At 36.8% G+C, this 19,175-nt stretch overlaps 1 protein-coding gene across 4 annotated transcripts in view; it reads right to left on the bottom strand.

Annotated features, from left to right (window-relative positions):
- The window catches only part of Diaph3 (diaphanous related formin 3), a 486,098-nt gene that overhangs the window by 306,629 nt on the left and 160,294 nt on the right, over positions 1–19,175 (bottom strand). For all 4 annotated transcript variants that reach the window (XM_028878991.2, XM_028878999.2, XM_037208361.1 and 1 more), the window contains 5 exons: positions 7,394–7,504; positions 6,993–7,111; positions 6,135–6,251; positions 3,410–3,528; positions 640–704 (listed from right to left, as the gene is read on the bottom strand). In XM_028878991.2, coding sequence (XP_028734824.1) covers positions 640–704; positions 3,410–3,528; positions 6,135–6,251; positions 6,993–7,111; positions 7,394–7,504 — 531 coding nt within the window. The remainder of the gene's footprint in view (positions 1–639; positions 705–3,409; positions 3,529–6,134; positions 6,252–6,992; positions 7,112–7,393; positions 7,505–19,175) is intronic.

Genomic DNA, 19,175 nt, shown 5'->3' with positions numbered 1-19,175 from the left:
AGCAGCATGTAATGGCACACAGGTAAAGCCATGGGACATGTGGCGAAATATAGATTAACAGAAATGGGTTGAGTTTCAGTGCAAGAGCTAGTCAGTAGTAAGACGGAGCTAATGGCCAATCAGTTATAATTAATATCAGCTTCTGAGTGATTATTTATAAGCAGCTGCAGGATCATGGATGGGTGAGAGAGATTTGTCCCAAATGCCAACCAGCCAGGACACAGAAAAACCTTCAGTTACAAGAACTGGAGTCAGAAAAATTGCTAGGCTGAAAACAAATGAAGCTGCTAATAACTAGTAGTTTCTTCTTTTAATAAAAAAGAAAAGAAAAAATTGAGACAGGGTCTCTTCTCTACATAGCCCTGGCTGTCCTGGAACTTACTATGTATACCAAAAAAAGCTAATGAATCATATTACATGTTTAAACACATGATGACATGCATCTGTAATGATAACACAAACGAAGAAAAGGATGTAGAGAGTATTTGCAATAGCAAAATGGTCTAGACAGCACTCCACAGAGCAAGGTCTGATCACACAGGCATGAAGGAAATGAGGACAGAGGGAGTACCAAGCACTCTGAAGAAGCACCACCCTGGAGCAGCTCACACAGTCCTACAAAGGAAATCGGTTACTTACTTTCTTGCAATTCTCTGATGCTTTCTCTTCAAACTCTTCTAGTTTTGCCAGATCTATGCAAACATCTAAAATTATAATAACAAGAAATTAAATTGAGGTTTTATGCAAACTTTTGATGACTTTATATTTGTAAAGAAAAAAATCACATGGGACTTAATAATAAATGTAGGAAAATATTACAATACTACAAGAAGGCTCTTTAAATATGACACCAAAAATAGTGAAGCAGAATAATTCATATTGAATTTTAACCTCCCATCATGGAAGGTGAAATGGTTCATTGATAACAGGAAGCATGGGATGGTCCCGATTATCAATCTATATCTAGAAAGAAGAGCTGGTATCCAACATCAGCCAGGAAAATTTAGTGGGAATGAGAAACAAAAGTGAGGGGAAGAGAAACAGCTGCTAAATGGTTTTTATCCTTGCTAGTGTGATCGTATACAACTTCAACGGTCATAGCAAAGGTTATGTAAGCCATTACGTGGAGCATTAAAGCTTGCGTGGGTAAACCAGTCCTCCTCTAGAACAACTGACATATATGCCAAGAGCTTTTCTAATGGAAAAGTAGGAAACACATACTTAAGTTTTAACTTCTTGTTTTCTTTTATCTAACAATTCTGTGTTCTAAGACTTTGCTTTCAGACAAGACTTCTCATTTCAATGTCACTATGTTCATAGACACTAGAAATAGTAACACCACCCAACATTGGACAAAGTTATTATATACATCTGTTTGTGGGGTGCTAGGTATGACAAGTTATTCAAATTTATTTACCCTAATGGACTTTATGTGTTTTTTAATAAAATCAATATGTAAATATGGTTATGGAAAAATCATATAACAAGATAAACAGTAAAAGAAAATACAAATTCTATTTCCTAAATGCAACTTATAATCTTGCAGTATTGCACTATTCTGCTACTTATTTTATTTAAAATTAAATATTACGTCTTGATTTATCAATTTATGATACTTTAGGTAATTTTCCATTATTAAAGATTAAAATAATTCCAACCCATCTACTTCTAATTTTTTGCCATTTTAGTTAAAAAACTGACTACTGATACAACTCTAAATATGCACCTCTCAGGTTTCTGAAACCCTCACAGTATCCTTTATATTCACAATAAAACACTGTCACCTGTTGCACCTCTGGCACTTTAACTTTTAATCTACAAGAAAACAAATGCTTTCTAAGTGCTGCTAAGTCTGGAGTTCCTTACTCCCAGGACACATCCAGCCACAGTGGAGAAAAACTGATTATTTTTCATTGAGGTTATACCAAAATTTAGTAAGTGCGGCTACCTAAGTAGATAAACCGTGGAATAACATAGGTGAAGTTTTGGAACTAGTAAAACGTTGAGATCGTTTTCTGAGGTTGTACTGCTAGTGGATCTTTCTTGTCTGTGCTATGTATCAGCTGGCACCAGTCACTAGAAAAACTCTCCTTTGCTGAGCCCTGCACATCTTCAAAGTGTTGACATCTCTCTTTATACACTATTAAGAGAACCACAGAGGTTAATCTCCCCATTGACCTTGACAGAGGGAAAAAGGTTTAGTATTTAGAAGTTATCAAGCTAACAGGAGTACATACAAGCATTCAAAATTTGAATTCTCACTTAAAAGTTCTCAAGTTCTGTATTTGCAACTATTTGTGTCAGTCATTTTCTCTGAAGTATATCTTTATTTCATTTCATCTTTTAATGAATCTGGAAGGATGGCACTGGACTTAAGAGCACTTGCAGAGGATTCAGGTTGGGAAGGGAGTGAGTGTGTGGTATGGGAACTAGTGTCTGTGGATACATGAGTTTATTGTAAACCAAGTTCCAGGAGACACAACACCCATTTTTTTCCTCTGTAAACTCCAGGCATGCATGAGGTACACAAATATAGAATTAGGCAAAACACTCACACACATGAAATAAAAGTAAATCTTAAAATGTGAACTAGACACTTTAACTCAGACTAAGGGGTTTACATGACAGAAAGGGGGCTGGAGGGATGGGATATGTCTAGCAGTGCTGCCATACACACATGGTCCAAAAGTTTGGATCCCAGAACACACAAAAAAGCACCCCATACATGCCCATAACCCCAACATGGAGGTCAACAGAGACAAAGAGGATTACTGGAGTTTGGTGGCTGCGAAGTCACCCACAAAATGAAAGCTCAAGGTTCAGCAGAGACCCTACCTGCCTGGCCTCCATGCATTTACACACATACACACCAGTGCGTAACCCACACACTCACTCACAAACATATACATTAAACAAACACAGAAATGCCAAAAAAAAATAATGAGTGCAAGAAGTCAGTTATGCTTGTAATTCAAATGACAAAAGTTTTCTCAGTGTACTCTGAAATGCACATATCTCATTGTGCAACAGAATATTAAAAGGGTATACATAGGAATATTTAATAAATATGAAGATGTCAAAAAAAATTCTCAAATTCATTGATCCAGTCTACCAAAAGAAAAGAATACAATGATTATCACTAGGGTTTTGTGCCAATATCATAGTAACAGGGTCAACTGTTTTACAAACCATTGTTTGGAATCATCAGTTCTACATATAAACACACAAAAAATTCAATTAAGAGTTTGTATGGTGTTGTTATGGAACATAGCTTTGACATTTAAGACTTCATGAAAGGGGATCAAAGGTCCTCAGGAGATCTCCAGCCAAATGAAGAAAACCAACAGCTCAGAGTTAGCCCATCAGAACAAACTCAAGATAGTTCAACATAAATAACAGAAATACTCACCGACAAACTGACTCAAGTCCAAATCTAGTCTTTTTCTGTAGGTGAAGTCTGGATCCATTCCATCTCTATGCAACACAATCTGTGATACACACTCGTCAATTAGTTTGAAGTACTGTTGTCTAAAAACAAAGAGCATATTTACACTCAATTCAAGAGTACAACTTTACATCTAAACAATATACTTGATAGAAACGTGACTTCATTTTAAAATTTTACTCAGCATAATTTCAACAGGTGGTGTACCACAGCATGGGAATCTCATCTTTCTAATGAGGCCTTGACGTATTTTTAATGATGTGTCAGGAAATCTACTACTCATTGAGGATTTTCCCATAAATCAGACATTTCATTCATTTGCACTAAAAAAAGACATTATGAAGACATGACAGGTACTTTGAGCCACCTCAGAATGTAGCTACTAAAGAGCTACCAAAAATTCATTAATGCAAACCAAACCACCAAAAATCTTTTCAAAGAATTTCTACTAGAGCTTCATAAAATCAATTTGTGGAAAGAAATTCAAAATTGATACTCTAAGTGATAGGAAACCAAATTAATATATCTTACTCAAAAGAAGGCTAGAAACTTTAACATCAAAGGCCAAAGGCCAAAGTTGCACTAAAAGTTTCAAGAAGGGATGTGCTGTCAGCACAATCAATCCATCTGCATTCCTAACAACTTAGAAACATGTCCTAACTTAAGGCGATGTGAAGAAAACACGAAAGAAAAAGAAAAAAAAATGTGGACAAAGGCAATTCAAGCAGCAGGGTGGTTTATAATGAGGAACCCTACATCCCTCATCACTTGTGAATTGATTTCCGATCTCAGTGATTTATATACAGTTTGTGATTTTTTTTTTTTTTGACAAACCATATTCTTCAAATGTGATGGCCTTCTGGCCACTTCAGCTTTCCCCTCAATGAACCATGTACGGATACCACTATCTTTATACAAGCTAACTACACCTAATGAATCATTTATAATGCTGAAGAAAACTGCTTCAGCAGAACATGAGGAAAAGGGAAATTTTAAAATGCTAAAAATGGTCCTAAATACAAGGGACTCAAAGAGCATTTACCAACCAGAGAACCAAGCACATAATGACCAAGAAATGGGTGGGTATACTTTAAACAGAAGTTTTATTTGCTTCTTACATAAATTTAAGGTAGAAACACAACACTAATTAAAAGGGTACACTAATATTTTTAAATGTAATCAATTACTAGGTTTATGTAGAATGTATCAGTGCTTAAATATTTAGTCTATTTTAAACAAAGTACCAGAAAACAGCACATTAAACAATAAAACAGGTTGCTGGCCAAGTTTAGAATATTCACAGGAATTACAGCTTCAACAAAAGTTTGATGTGTAAAGAACAACCAATAGGAAGAATATAAAGTTTCTATGACCCTTTTCTTCTGTGTTGTCTGTATAGCAAATGACACTTTGTTAAACCCTCCAATATCACCCAGGGGTGTGCTGCCTAGATAAGGGGTTCCTATAGATCTTATATAAATTGGGTACAGAAAGACCAATTATCCCAACCATCTATGAATGAAATTTCTGCAAAGAGAAAATAACAAAGGAGTTTATATTTGAGGACCTTGATCCCACTCATAAACTACTAATACAAGTGGAAAGTGGTTAAGGTCATATACTGAGCATACACTGTGTGTCAAGAATTCAACTCCCATGGATAACAACCATCCACGGCAAAAGAAGGTCTATCATTTTCTGAAGAGCAATGGAGAAATGGATGGAGGTGGGGGAGTGATGGGGAGAAGAGGAGGAGGAAGAAACTGCAGACAGTCCGGATGAAAAAATAAATAAAAATAAAGTAAAATCTGCATTGTGAGAAGCTTTGCAAAAGAATTCAACTCATAGTTTTATTCATATAACCATACTTAAACTTTATAGTACAGTCATTTGGGTACTCAAGTCTACTTAGAACCACATTATGTTCCATATGAGGTAGACAAAACAATTTGTCAAGCTCAAATAGCCAAGACATAATTAACTTTATAGAAAGCAACCTATCAACAGCATTCCTGGTGATTAAGAAATAACCACAAAATATTGTACATTTATTGCATATAATATAATAAATTAGTGTACTAGCAATAATTTTCACTGTTTTTACTTTTGAGATTCTAATTATATCATCTATCCCTTCCCCTCTGTCCAATATACTCCCTCTTTACTCTTCCAAATACATGGCCTTTTATAAAATTGTTTTTACATGAATATATGTATCTATAAATATATATGTACACACACACACACACACACACACACACACACACACACACACACACACACACTTCTAAATATAACCTGACCAGTGTGCATGTTACCCATATGTAAAAATGTATCTATAAAACAGTCCCCTAAGGTTCAAGGATCATTGTAGAAGAGGAGGCAGAAAGATTGTAAGAGCCAGAGAAAAGGGAGTTTCACCAACATAACTGCCCAAACTCACTGAACAAGGACAATAATAGACATGGCTTCAACTTTCATTCAAAGGAGAGGATACAACTAAGCTATATGGAAGTTGAAAAAGCAACAGTAATGGCGTTATATCCACATCTACCTAAATATATGCCCAAAGGAAATAAGTCGGGAGATCATTATGAAGGAAATAAAATAACTTGCTTATCTGAATATCAGGTGAATTTCACAACTACTAGTTTTATCAGTTAAACAACAGATCATTGCTTCCCCTTACCTTATAAAATGGTCATTTCGAATGAGCAGAAGATGCTGAAGAATAGAAACAAAATATCCCTCTGCTCTAGTTTGCTTAACTGAGTCCCACACCATGTTATAAACATCAGATGCTTCAGTGTGCTGATTAAGGACCACATGAATTTATTCGAACCTACACAGAACAGCTAATATAACACAGTAGCTTCTGTAGGAGGGTTTAGAAGACTGGTCTGCAAACAACTATCTAGAAATTGGTGCATTAAAAGATCTATCTAGAAACTCAAGTTAGAGAATGCCAGGGATGGCAAGTTGACAGACACTTTTTACCCTTCACAATCCACTGCACTCACTGGAAAATACGGTGGGAACTGAGCCAGCAGCTGGTTGGGAAAACCCACTAAGGTCTGTGGATGTCCTGAACAACAGAACAAGTGTGCACACAGTGTGGATCAAGGAGAAGCCATAATACAAAACAGGATTCTAGTGAGTCTTGGAGACACTTGGCACCTGTAGATTTATCAGCTTCCATGAGGCCTCCAGTGTACTTCATCCATTGTGAAGAAAGGAGCATTTAATGGGTCAAGGCTATCTCAAGCCCAATACTACACGGAAGAAAGACGCCAGCCATAAAAAACAACAGACTGTACAAATATCTGGTCTAAGCTAATCATTTTACTAATTGTAGCATCCCTTTCCACATATGTACTGACAAAAAAAATTAAGCTAATAAAATAGTGACACTTTCTTAATACCTAAAGGTTTGATTTCACATAGTTTCTATGGAATCACTTGAATGTTTTGTGAGATATAGTGTACTATTTTAGATGTAAAAGTAATTGTACACATCTTTTGACTAGGACTCAGAGCAAAAGGATATTCAAATTCAGCTCTAATATCGTCAAGGCGATGGGAGAACTCAATCAAATCTTCTTCTTTGTGCTCCTCAAAGACTTTAAGTTGTATATCCAGGCCATCATTCTTAATACACTTTAAGTTCTATAGATATTAGATAAAAATTGTGATGGATTAGATTTTCAGTAGGAGTAACTTTATCAATAACATAAACAATAAACCAACCATTTAAACATGACTTGCAGAATTCAAACACTTAAAGTGTTAAATAATACTCAAATCTTATCATCTATATTTCAAAACTAGATTTTTATACTCAAGTCTTTTCCCACAGATGAATTATTCTTGAGAGTAATTTATCTAAATTTCCCCCACTCAAGTACACTTCTAATTTAAATATTAATGAGGAGACTGCAGGGCACTTACTGGCAATATCTCTTTCAATCCACAACGCATAAATTCATTTCTGATGTGAAGCCTGAAGTCCAAATCATCAGGAGATGTAACAAGGGCATTTATGAGCTGCATACAAGCTACCTACAACAGATTACACACAGAGAATTACAACAGTTGCCAGCATTTAAAACAAAAAGAAGCAAGAAAGGAAAAAAATCAAGTTTTATTCCAAGAATTATCAAATATTTTCTCTCAGAGGAAAACCTAATAAGATAATTTATAAATAAAATATTATATGTATAAACATACATAGTTTCAATTAAATTATTTATCCCTTATTTAGAGAATGATGTGAAGAAAGCCAATTATCCCTTCATAAAAACATCATGTATGGCTAAAAGTCTTGCCCAATACCATTCTACATACATTGAACACAAACAGAAAATTCCCGGAATGGAAATTATAAACATGTTACCATGTGAATAACAACAAAATTAGAATAGTACAATAATGTTCCATTTCACAAAAGAACCTAAATTCCCAAAGACCTCAAGTTCAACAACGTCCTAAATAGGGTTGGTAAGGCTGTTGTAAAACATTAAAATAAAAATAACTTTGTAATGGGCATTGCCTATTTGTAAAGCAATCACTAATATACTTCTGCAAAAAGTCAAGCTTACAGTATATTGAATTTACTAAGAGAGTAAATTATATAGCTCACCAAACACCATCATATGTGATAGAAGTTGGGTAATCATTTTTTTCACTTTGAATAGGTATAAATTCCTACTTTTCTATATAACAGGCTTTTTTCTTTTAGGCTACCAACCAGTTCCCAAATCATGACACAGAGACTTCTTATTCGTTTTGAATGCTCGGCCTGGCTTAGGTATGGTTCTGGCTAGCTCTTTTAACCTAAAATGTTTGAAGATGCTTCTCTTAATCTAGCTTTTGCCTTGGGGCTTATTATTTTTCTTCTGTATGTCTTACTTTCACTGTTTCTGTATATCTGGCTGGCTGCTGCCTGGCTTCTTGCCCTCATTCTCTCCTCCTTCTCTCGTTCTTCTTTCTGAGCCTAGTTCCTCTTCCTATTTAGTCTCTCTGCCTGACAGCCCTGCCTATCCTTTCTCCTGCCTAGCTATTGGCCATTTAGCATTTTATTAGACTAGTTGGGTACTTTAGGCAAGCAAGGCAAAACAGATGCAACATATCTTTACATAATTGAATACACATCCTTACATTGTTAAACAAATGAAGCATAAACAAAAGTAACACACCTTTACACAGTTAAGTACTATTCTGCAGCATAAGCAAATGTAACACATCTTTGCCTAGTTAAAATACTATTCTACAACATTTATATTCTTGACGTTTTAATTCATGGATGAAAGACACCTTTCCATCATTACAAATCCATGTTTTAAAAAGGAAAAGTGTTTCTCTCTACATCAGCAATGTATTTTTGTTGTTGATGATACTGTTTTTCTTCTATGTCTAGATTCTACTCCAAGTCTAGCAAGAATTACTGGATTATTTAATAAAAAGAAAAAAGATGAAACAAAAAAACCCTTTAATACACTAACTCTATTTATAAACATACAACTAGAGTTTTAATGAATTTTTTCTCATCTAGGCTGACAGTACTCACACCATGAGACAAAGGCCCCCTCACAAAAAGCACAATAGCAGACATAAGATGACTTCCTTTGAGTTTGCCAGGGCTATCCAGAGACTCCTAAAACATGCAGCCTATTGCTGTATCCCTTGGTTACCTCTGAGAAGTGCTGAAGACATTATGCAGTTAAGAAACAGGTCCCAGAGAACCCTGAGATAGACCTGACCTGAATACCCCGCTCCAGGAGGATTGGTTTTCATAATATCCAAAGGCTGATACAAGCTTCCAAAGGAAGGACGTAACCCAAAATTCGCCCCCAGCTACAATTCCTGTGAACCACATGAATGACCTGCATGTCACTGCAACCCCACCCTGCAGGTAGAGTCGTGGCATGCTAATATTGGTGGTAACAAACAGCTTTCTAATTGGAATTGAGACCTGCTCAACCAGATGAAGACTATGCCTGGCAGTGAAAACCAGTACCCAGGTTCAATGCTAATGAAGTCACAGTTATTAGAGGAAATCTACTAATTTACTAAAGCAAACTAATCTCTAACAACCATCTAAACATTAGTCCTTATACCTACAGAAAAGTGTAGAATTGACTCTTCATCAAGGAAAATTCTCTTTGCAAGAGATGGAGACGATCTCTTTGCAATGACAACTAATCAGAATGCAGAGTTTGTAGGCCCCAGCACCAATGGCGCTATCCACAAAACACTCCCACTCTTGAGGCCTGGAGAACGGTGGAGAAGAGGGGACAATGGAGCCAAAGGATCAGGGAGTTTGATCCTGAGTTTGCTCTGAGATTGTATCTCCTGGTAATGTCAGAAGCCAAGAACTCACCACAAAGAGTGCCATAATTGAGACAAGTGAGGACAATACTAATGGACATGCCAAAGTGGATGGTGGAAGGCTGACAGGGACTCAACCCTAGGCAACAGAAGAGAGCTGGGAGAATGGGAAGCGGTCTTCCTCAGGGAGGAACACCCCAATTGGCTGTCCAGTACCAAATGGTCAGTCCTGAAAACATACAAGCAAGTAACATTATACAGATTGAACAGACTGTATTTAGGAACATATATGTATGCATATGTATATACACACATATATGCATGCAATAACAATTAGTTAAAAAAAAAAGGTGGTATATGGGTGGATTTGGAAGGAGAGGGAAGATTTGTTATCATTATAATCTCAAATATAAAAAAAAAAAAAGAAATAAAAAAGAGAAAAGGTTTTTCTCTGGAGAAGTAATCTTTGTTGTTGTTGATAATGTTATTTTTCTGTCTACATTCTACCCCAAGTCTAGAAAGGACTATTGGACTACTGATCAATATGTTTAACCTCATGCTGTTCCCTAAATTGTCTTTTCTCCAGCCCTTAAGGCAAGGTTTAGGTGAATTTAAAATGATGATTTTGGATTAAGATGCCAACAGGGGTCTCAGTTCCTGCTGGTTGAAATACATAGTAGTAACTCTTATATTTGATATCTAAACACTAAAATCTGACCAGCATGCCTTTACTGTCAAAATTTAAGATTGTATAAAGTAGAGATGGGAAATATAGCAGAAAACAGGGATAAAAAGAAAACACTTTTGAGAAAACAGAAAACAGTCAACATTTCTAGTCCATATTCACTCAGCTGGAACCAGTTCACGTCAAAAAGTCAGGTTTAAAATGTTTTCTTTCCACTCCCTTGCCATTCCTGATTTGGTACCCACAACACTTTTTTCTTTTCAGCAGTACCATGTAATTTTCAAAATTCTGGAAAAGTTGAGGGAGGGGACAAAAGACATCAGGGAAAGAGGGTGATTTCTTTTTCTGATTTTTTTCTATACTTGACTATGTTCAGGGAAGCTAAGTCAAACTCAATCACTATGATTCTAGAAATATGAAAACTACAAGAAAGTAGTAAAAGTGAACAAAATTAGTAGGAAATAGAATCTAAGCAGAACACTGGTCTAGCAGGTAACAGTGGTATGAAATTCAAGAGCAGGAAGGCAAAGGATGACCAAAATTATTTCTGGAAAGTATTCACAACGATAACTTGTCATAGAAGGAAAATTGAAAAACTTTATTTTAAATCTATAAAAATCTTTCCCCAGTTCTAATAATTGGACATATCAAGGCTTCTGAATATACTACATTTAATCTATATCACACAACATACCTGGAAATATAAAGCTGCACCAAAGCACATTGATCTGTGTCATAGAAGAAAAACTCTATAACCAAAGGAAAAGCCCAATGAGTTCCTACAGGACACAGAATCATGAGTGAGTGCCCGCACTAAGACACAGAACTGGAGCACCACATAATTTCATAGTAGGTTACCTGGTAAGCCGCTTTGTTTAACTGTGTCAAGATGGAACTATAATGCAACACAAACTATTTCTACAAAAGGACAGAGTGATTGACTGCTCAACAGCTTAACACCTACTATCTCCTGTATACTATAAGCAAGCAGTAAACCATGCATCAATTCAAAGTGACTCTAAACAATTCTCTTCTTTGCTCCAAATGTATGAGAAATATTGCTCTTTGACCTTGGTTTAAGCATTCCTGCATAAGGACACTTATCTTTGTTACTGAGCAGATTCAATTCTGAAATTTCAAAAGGCAAATATTATAAGCTTATTTGATTATTCTCTTTCCAGTTCTCAAAAGTTCTACTTTCATGAACAAAGCTATCTTTAACTACCTGGAGGGTTTGGTGGGGAGGTCCTTTCCATTTTCAGAATAAGTACAGTTGATATTTTTTCAAGGGCAGCAGCAGAAGGACATGCCATGCAGAAGTAAGACACACGGAACTTACAATAACAGGATAAATACCACTATTGTCAAGAGCCAGAAGGTAAAGGCATAACCAGAGACAATCCATGCCTGGGAACCCCTACCCACTCTTGCCACAGTTGCTGGCCAACAGGGAAGACTCCTGTGGGCAGGCTCCCACACCAAAACCCCGAAATGGATCCTACAGGACCCACTCCCTACCCCAAATCCTCACATTCCACTCGAGAACTAAGCAGCTTCCTGAGACACGGAATCCACTAGGTCTGACTAAACCAAGTGGGAGTCCTGCCTCTAGAACCTAGGCCCTGGGGCACAACATGTGCCCAGTGTAGGGAAAAGGATCTAGCTAAAGAAACCCACCCTGATCCTGGAACCCAGAACCTGGGAAAGAAACACCCTGGATCTGGGGCGTGAGCGAGAGAAAGTAACACTTTATCCCTAAACCAAGAAACAAAGAAACCTGCCCTGACTCTGAAACCAGTTCCAAAAAAACACACTCTGTCCCTAGAATCAGAGCCATTGAAAGAAATATGAATTAAAAAATCCTTAATAAAAAAAAAGGCATAACCAACTACAACAAAATAAATATAATACACCAGACAAGTTAAAAAACAGTTACTGTGTAAGGTGAAGTCCATCAGAAAACAATCTCAAGAACAAGGCAAATGATAAAGGAAAATCATTAGACTTAGAAAGAGGCTGAGAGGCCAGAGGAGCTAGACCACTCCTTATACAAAGAGGTTTCCTGACCTGGAATGTGAGGGAAAGTTTCTTCAAATACAGATACACACCACCTAAGTTCCTTCTCATACAAAATTCACTACTATCTCTCACTCTGCTCAGCATACAACACGAGAAAAAAGGAACAATGTATGTATATTTAACCTTTGTCTTTTGACTTTTTGTGCACAAATACTCTCAAGCAGAAAATCCAAAGTACATTAACACATGTGATGTGCATAGCCATCCACAAGGCATGTCCAATTTTTCAAAGGCCAACAGAGCAGAGATAACTATGCTGAAGGAATTTAGAATACAGTCTAATGAGAGGGAACTTGAGCTGACTTCAGGGAGGTCAGCTTGGAGTCAACATGTTCTTTCTGTATATATGTAGATGTTTTGGTAAATAAACCTATGGCTAGACCACACTGTAAAAAGAGTGCACTTCAGGCCCTTAAGCCAGACTGGAAACAAATACTGGAAAATAATCAAATGAAAATTCAGTCAGATCTGTGAATACTCACTCTCTGGGCTGGAAGACACTGTTGTGAGTGCTATTCATCTTCCCTACCCTAGAGCAGAAACCATCCATCTCTGTGTACAATCAAATTTCACATTTGTCAAGTTAAGATGAGAAAATGATGCTTATATAGAAATAGTTACCTCTAGTATATTCCGAAGAAACTTTAAAGATTTTTAAATAATATATATGCATTAATTAAAAAAGAAAACTGAACAGGCAACATGATGTAGATAAACACAGAAACAGTAATGTGTATCAGATTAAAGCTCTACAATCTTATTTGTACTCCCAATTGAATGTTCAATAAATGATAGATATGGTAAGAGAACAAGTCAGAACTTGAAAAATGTATATGTCCTATCCACAGATGCAGAAAAATGAATTGCAGTACTCAAGGGCTAAAATTTACATGAACACAAAGATGAAGCGCAAACTTACATTTTTAGAAATATTTTTTATAGACATTCAGAGTCCCCTTGAGACATTATTAATTTTTTCCATGTCCTTCAATGCATTTTGTGGAAACTGCTAGTAATATAATTTTTATATCAAATGGCAGGTAGCTGTAAATAACAGAGTATAAGCATTTTAAGGGCAGGAGTGCATGTGCTCCACTTCTGCACATCTAAGACAGGCATAGCTAATCGTTTCTAAGAGCAGCAGTCCCCTTTGAGGCAACACTTGAGAATACCTATCTAATATTCCATAATAGCATTCAGAAAGGTGTGTATTATGAATGCTCCAAACACTGGTTATCGTTCCAGATATTTTAACACTACCTGATTCTAGATGTAGTCCACATGTCAATGTAAGTTCATACTAAAATGCTATTTTAATGTTAAAGTCTGTTGCTATAAGGGCATACAGTAATGTTTTATATTCTACTTGACTCATGCTTAATTATTAATTTTATTGAAGCAAACCAGAATGTAAGTAGCAGTCAAAACCAGAGTAGTTAGGAAAAATGTATCTGTGGGATTCCCAAACTACAGGCCTGAAAATACACAATCTCTAATACCTCCTTCATTTGTCCTTTGTTGTGGAATAGTATTTTAACTAGGCAAAGATGTGTTACATTTGTTTATGCTGCAAAATATAACTTCAACTGTGTATAGGTGTGTTACTTTTCTTTATGCTATATTTGTTTAATGATGTAAGCATGTGTGTTTAATGATGTAAAGATGTGTTGCATCTGTTTCACCTTGCCTGCCTCAAGCACCTAATTGGTCTAATAAAAAGCTAAATGGCCAATAGCTAGGAAGAAGGACAGGTGGGCTGTCAGGCAGAGAGACTAAATAGGAGGAACAATCTAGGCTCGAGGAGAAAATAGGAAGAATGAGAGGAAGAAGAAGGAAAGAACAAGGGAGTTGCCTGGGGCAAGAAGCCAGGCAGACACCAGACAGACAGACATAGAAATGCAGTGAACGTAAGATATACAGAAGTAAAAAAAGGTAATAAGCCCCAAGGCAAAAGGTGGATAAAGAGAAACAGGTTAATTTAAGTTAGAAGAGCTAGTTGGAAATGTGCCTAAGTTGGTCAAGCACTCAAAACGAGTAATAAGTCTCTGTGTCATGATTTGGGAGCTGGTTGATGGCCCAAAAGAAAAAGCCTGGTACAGCCCTTCATAGATGTTGTAACACCATGTTAGGAATTAAAATTTCTTTAACTACTGATATAGTTAAAAGAAGTATTTTTAAAAGATATGGAAACCAAAATATGACCATTATAGAAAACTGTTAATTGGCTTAAAAGTTTTAAAAAAATGTGATGGGGGGGAGCAGGGCACTGAAGGGACACAGGGAAGAAAATCAACCTCCCACATAAACTTTGATTTATTTCATTATTTCCCAATGACAAATTTCAAAGAACAATGATGACAATTTATGGAAGATTTTATTTGCTTTCAATATTTTAATGAATCTAAAATCTTTATATAGGAAAAAAATTTCTCAATTTTTAAAATTAAAATAATCCTGTCTCTTTTTTACCTTAATTTTCTAAGACAGAGAAATGAGAACCAAATAATTTTAAAATATCTATTCTGTAACTGACCTGAAGAAAATCTACAGAAAGGAGATTTCTTTTTTTAGGTTCAGAATAGATTTCATTGTAATTTTAGGAGTCATAAAAAAGCAACCACTGGGAACAAAAATGGCCAACAGCCCCCCACCACCACCCCTGGACAGAAGTCATGGGCATCTTTATAGACTCCACTCACAGGGCATCTGAATCAACACATCAGGCAAAGGACACAAAGGACTGCATCTCAAGACCTTACAAAGCCCTTTCCAGCCCTGCTGGCTCTCCAGGTAGCTGGAGACACTTCCCAGCAGACCTCTGTCACTCCTTCCCCCATAACTCCTTCCCTCTCTCATTCAGACCTTTACTGAGAGGGACAGCTCTCTGAGCTGCCTCCAACCAGCTTTCCAGATGCCCCCACCGGCAGCTCCCCTGGGCTGAAGATCCAACCTCTTACTTTCTAGAAGATTCAGACTAGCACAACCATGGTTCATAAAACAAGTTTCAACAGGAATACCATTACTGATTATTGGATTCATAATCATTATATCAATTTTATCCTATGTTCTAAAAGTCTAATACAATATTTTCACTTTTCCTTGGGTTCTCTATATGTGAATGTGCTGTGTTAAGAACATGTGCATACCACAGACCTGATTAATGTGGAGCAGTTTTCCTGTAGTAAATGTTCCAGACACCAAATGTTGACCTACTGCTTTTTATTGTTTCTTTGGAACTTTTATCTGAGACAGGAGAAATAACCATCTACAACCACATCCATAATTGAATCAATGTTATCAGGATAACCTAAAAAGCATCAAGACATGGTTCTTGGTTAACACTGTGAATGTATTTAATGCCATTGAGCTGTATGCTAAAATGTGTGTAAAATAATAAATTTCATCTAATATACATCTTATTCCAATGAAGATAAACTAAAAAGAACAGTATCTAGGTATTTCAAGAAGACTGATAAACTTACAAGATCTGAGTTATTTTAGAAAAGAATAAGTAAGTGATCCACAGAAGGAAAACAAAAACACAGCTAGTTTTCAGTATGAGTACAAATATTTAGGAATATAGAAGCAATTAAATATGAGGATTTAAGTATATCTTAAGTGAACAAACAGAAAAATGAAAGCTATCAATTCACAACAAAGCATCAGGGACACTAACTCTGCTCCTCTCAGAAACAAGTTTCCCAATCTTTCCCCTTATCTAGATTTGTTCACTAACCAGACATTTCTTCCCCCGTAATTTAGAAACTTTGGACAACATGCTTTATTTTTACTGAGGAATTAATGTGGAGGAAGTAGTCTTGTGCCACAAAAGCCAAAAACCGTGAAGGTTTCATTCCATTGCATCTAACTGCAGAGTCAATGAGTACATCCCAGAACTCTAACACCACCACGAATGAAGGCAGACAGAGCAGAGAGAAAGCGGCCCTGGTGGGCTCAGCAAGTATGTTCTCTCTTCAAGACCACACCCAGAGGAACTCTCAACCCTTCAGAATCAACAAGAGGCACCAGTGTATTCTGTTCTAGACAACTCTATCTCAAACTGCCTTAGAAACCAGAGGTGGTATCTTCTGGATCAAAAGGACAAGTAAGCCTCTGACTCAGTGTCCCCCTTTGGTGATACTTACAGTTCACTTGGAAAGACTATAGTTCTGTAATCCCTCTCCTATAGTACAATCTGCCATCATAACCAAAATACCCCTGCCCTTTTGATCACCATTAACAAAATGTTACTGAAACTCTATTTTAACAGCAAACGGAACTCCAGCTCCTTCAAGCCTACTGTGAAAGATCTTTCCTCATCTTTGGTGTCCGCCCTAAAACACCACTGACAATTCAGTCTACCATCTGTGAGATGGGTGAATCACAGAGGCAAAAGGGAAGATTCAGCTGTCTTTAGACAGATGCTCCAAGAAGAAAGTCAAGCATTAAGAAGCCATTACAGTGTTGTTTCCATATAGCCCTTTCCACTTAAGATCCCAAGTGAGAGCTCTTAAGAATGAAACTTTCCAAGAGTACCAGATACATCATCACAAATAAATGTTATGTGGAAAGCAACCATCAATTTGATGGCACACTCTAGGTAATCTGGGAAAATATTGAAATATTTATGGATATACTACAGTATACCCGAAGCCCCCAGGAAACTCTGGAGTAAGTCTGTCTGTCTACCTTTGCTGCACTGGGAAGCTTCCTAAAAGGAAAAGTGATTCATCATGTATATCACATAGGCAGTTATCTTTACAACAGAAGACAAACAACCCAGATGGTATGACTTAATCCTGATTTAAACTGAAGTGGTCAATGATGCCAAATCAGCCATGGACAGCATTCCGGTCAGCTTCAACTCTCTGCCCAGGGTTAATATAGAAGACTGTACTCCCTAAGGTGAGGCTTCTTTCTGCAAACAAAGGCAAATAGCACTATGCATATAGACAGTATGAGCTTCACAGGATGGGAAATGGGACTGATAGAGCTCACACTGGGCCGACTCTTTTAAGTCCTTTGTGGGGTAAGGAATAGAATATTCATAGAATAAAATAGAATGTGCCCCACAAGCATAAAGACTAAAGGTCAGATGCCTAGCAGCCAAGGAAAACCTAGACAGATGTGATATCATCCTGCAATTTCAGCTCTAAGGAGGCGGAGACAAGCAATACCTTAGTAAACTGGCTAGCTACACTAGCCTGCCTTGATAAGCAGAGAATGTTAGATTTAGGATGTAGAATATAGAAACAAAAGGCACGAAAGAGAAGAGTCTGATCTCAACAAATGAGACTGTGTTTATTCAAGCATAGACAGTAAGGGGTATCTTTCAAACTGGAATAGAAAGGGCTGTGGGAAGGGAGAGAAATATCTGTAATTTCTATAGTCTTGGGAATTACTAAGTTAATCAGCTGAGGGGATATATGAGGGTTTGCGCTCGATTCTCCCTAGAATGGTTTAGTCAGGCGAGACAGACTATCTAGGGAAACAGGGCGCTGCAGCCAACAGTCACCACGGGCTTGTGGCCTAATGACAATGGTTGAGCAAAAAAAATTGAGAGTCACCCTTTGAATCCTAAAATGAATTCCTGAAAATCAATCAGTCCTGATTAACAGGAAAATTTCAACAAACTAGGATAATGCTTCTGACGTCTCAGCAGAGTACAGCTTTGCCTGTAAGATAAGGAAAATCCACGTACAAAGAAAAACAGTAAGGAAAGAGAGCTAGTGTGACAGAAATTAGAAACTGGTTCATCTACACTGATTCCAATCTACCTCTAAGAAAGATGGGGCCAGCATAAAAGGACAATCACACAAACAAAGATGGGATAATGTGCCAGGCACTTGGGTTCTTCCAAGAGAGGTATGGTAGGTTTGCCTACCCAAGCATTCCCAGGTACAGTTTAAGCGGCATCTGAAGTGGCTTTTCTATTGAGACATTGCTGTGATGTGAGTTTTCTCGTCTGTATCACGTTGAGTGGAATGTTACTTAATAAACTCCCTGGGCCTTCCAGAAATTCTATAAAGCACTCAGTATCATTTTCTGCATAAATGGTTCAAAATGGATTAGGTTGTTTGCAGCTGAACATCTCTTTCTGATATATTTGAAAAGAAAAACTATTGTACATTTATTTTAAATCCAAAGATTTTACTTTTAATCTATTTTCTAAAAATAAAACTAAGGCCTGAAGGATAATCTTTAAATCATCTCAGGCATTCAGTTTGCAGCTTCTCTCCAAAATATATCAAAAGGAGAAAAACATGCTTCATTCTATCATAATCACAGGCAGAGAAATTATCATTATTATCAGAATACAAATAAATATCTAACAATTTCCCTTTAAGACACACATTATCATAAATATGCTTATCAATAAAAGATCTTTGTTATTCTTTTTTTTTTTTTTGGTTTTTCAAGACAGGGTTTCTCTGAGTAGCTTTGCACCTTTCCTGGAGCTCACTTGGTAGCCCAGGATGGCCTCGAACTCACAGAGATCCACCTGGCTCTGCCTCCCAAGTGCTGGGATTAAAGGCGTGCGCCACCACGGCCCGGCATTGTTATTCTTTATTAACTCCCAATTTAGAAGAAAACAATTGGTTTATACTTATTTAGTTACAAAAAAAAGTATTATTTTTA

The sequence above is a fragment of the Peromyscus leucopus genome, chromosome 9 (genome assembly GCF_004664715.2).
Source record: "Peromyscus leucopus breed LL Stock chromosome 9, UCI_PerLeu_2.1, whole genome shotgun sequence".
NCBI classification, from domain to species: Eukaryota; Metazoa; Chordata; class Mammalia; order Rodentia; family Cricetidae; genus Peromyscus; species Peromyscus leucopus.
The sequence above is the reverse complement of the archived record's forward strand: the minus strand, read 5'-3'. Positions and strand labels throughout refer to the sequence as shown.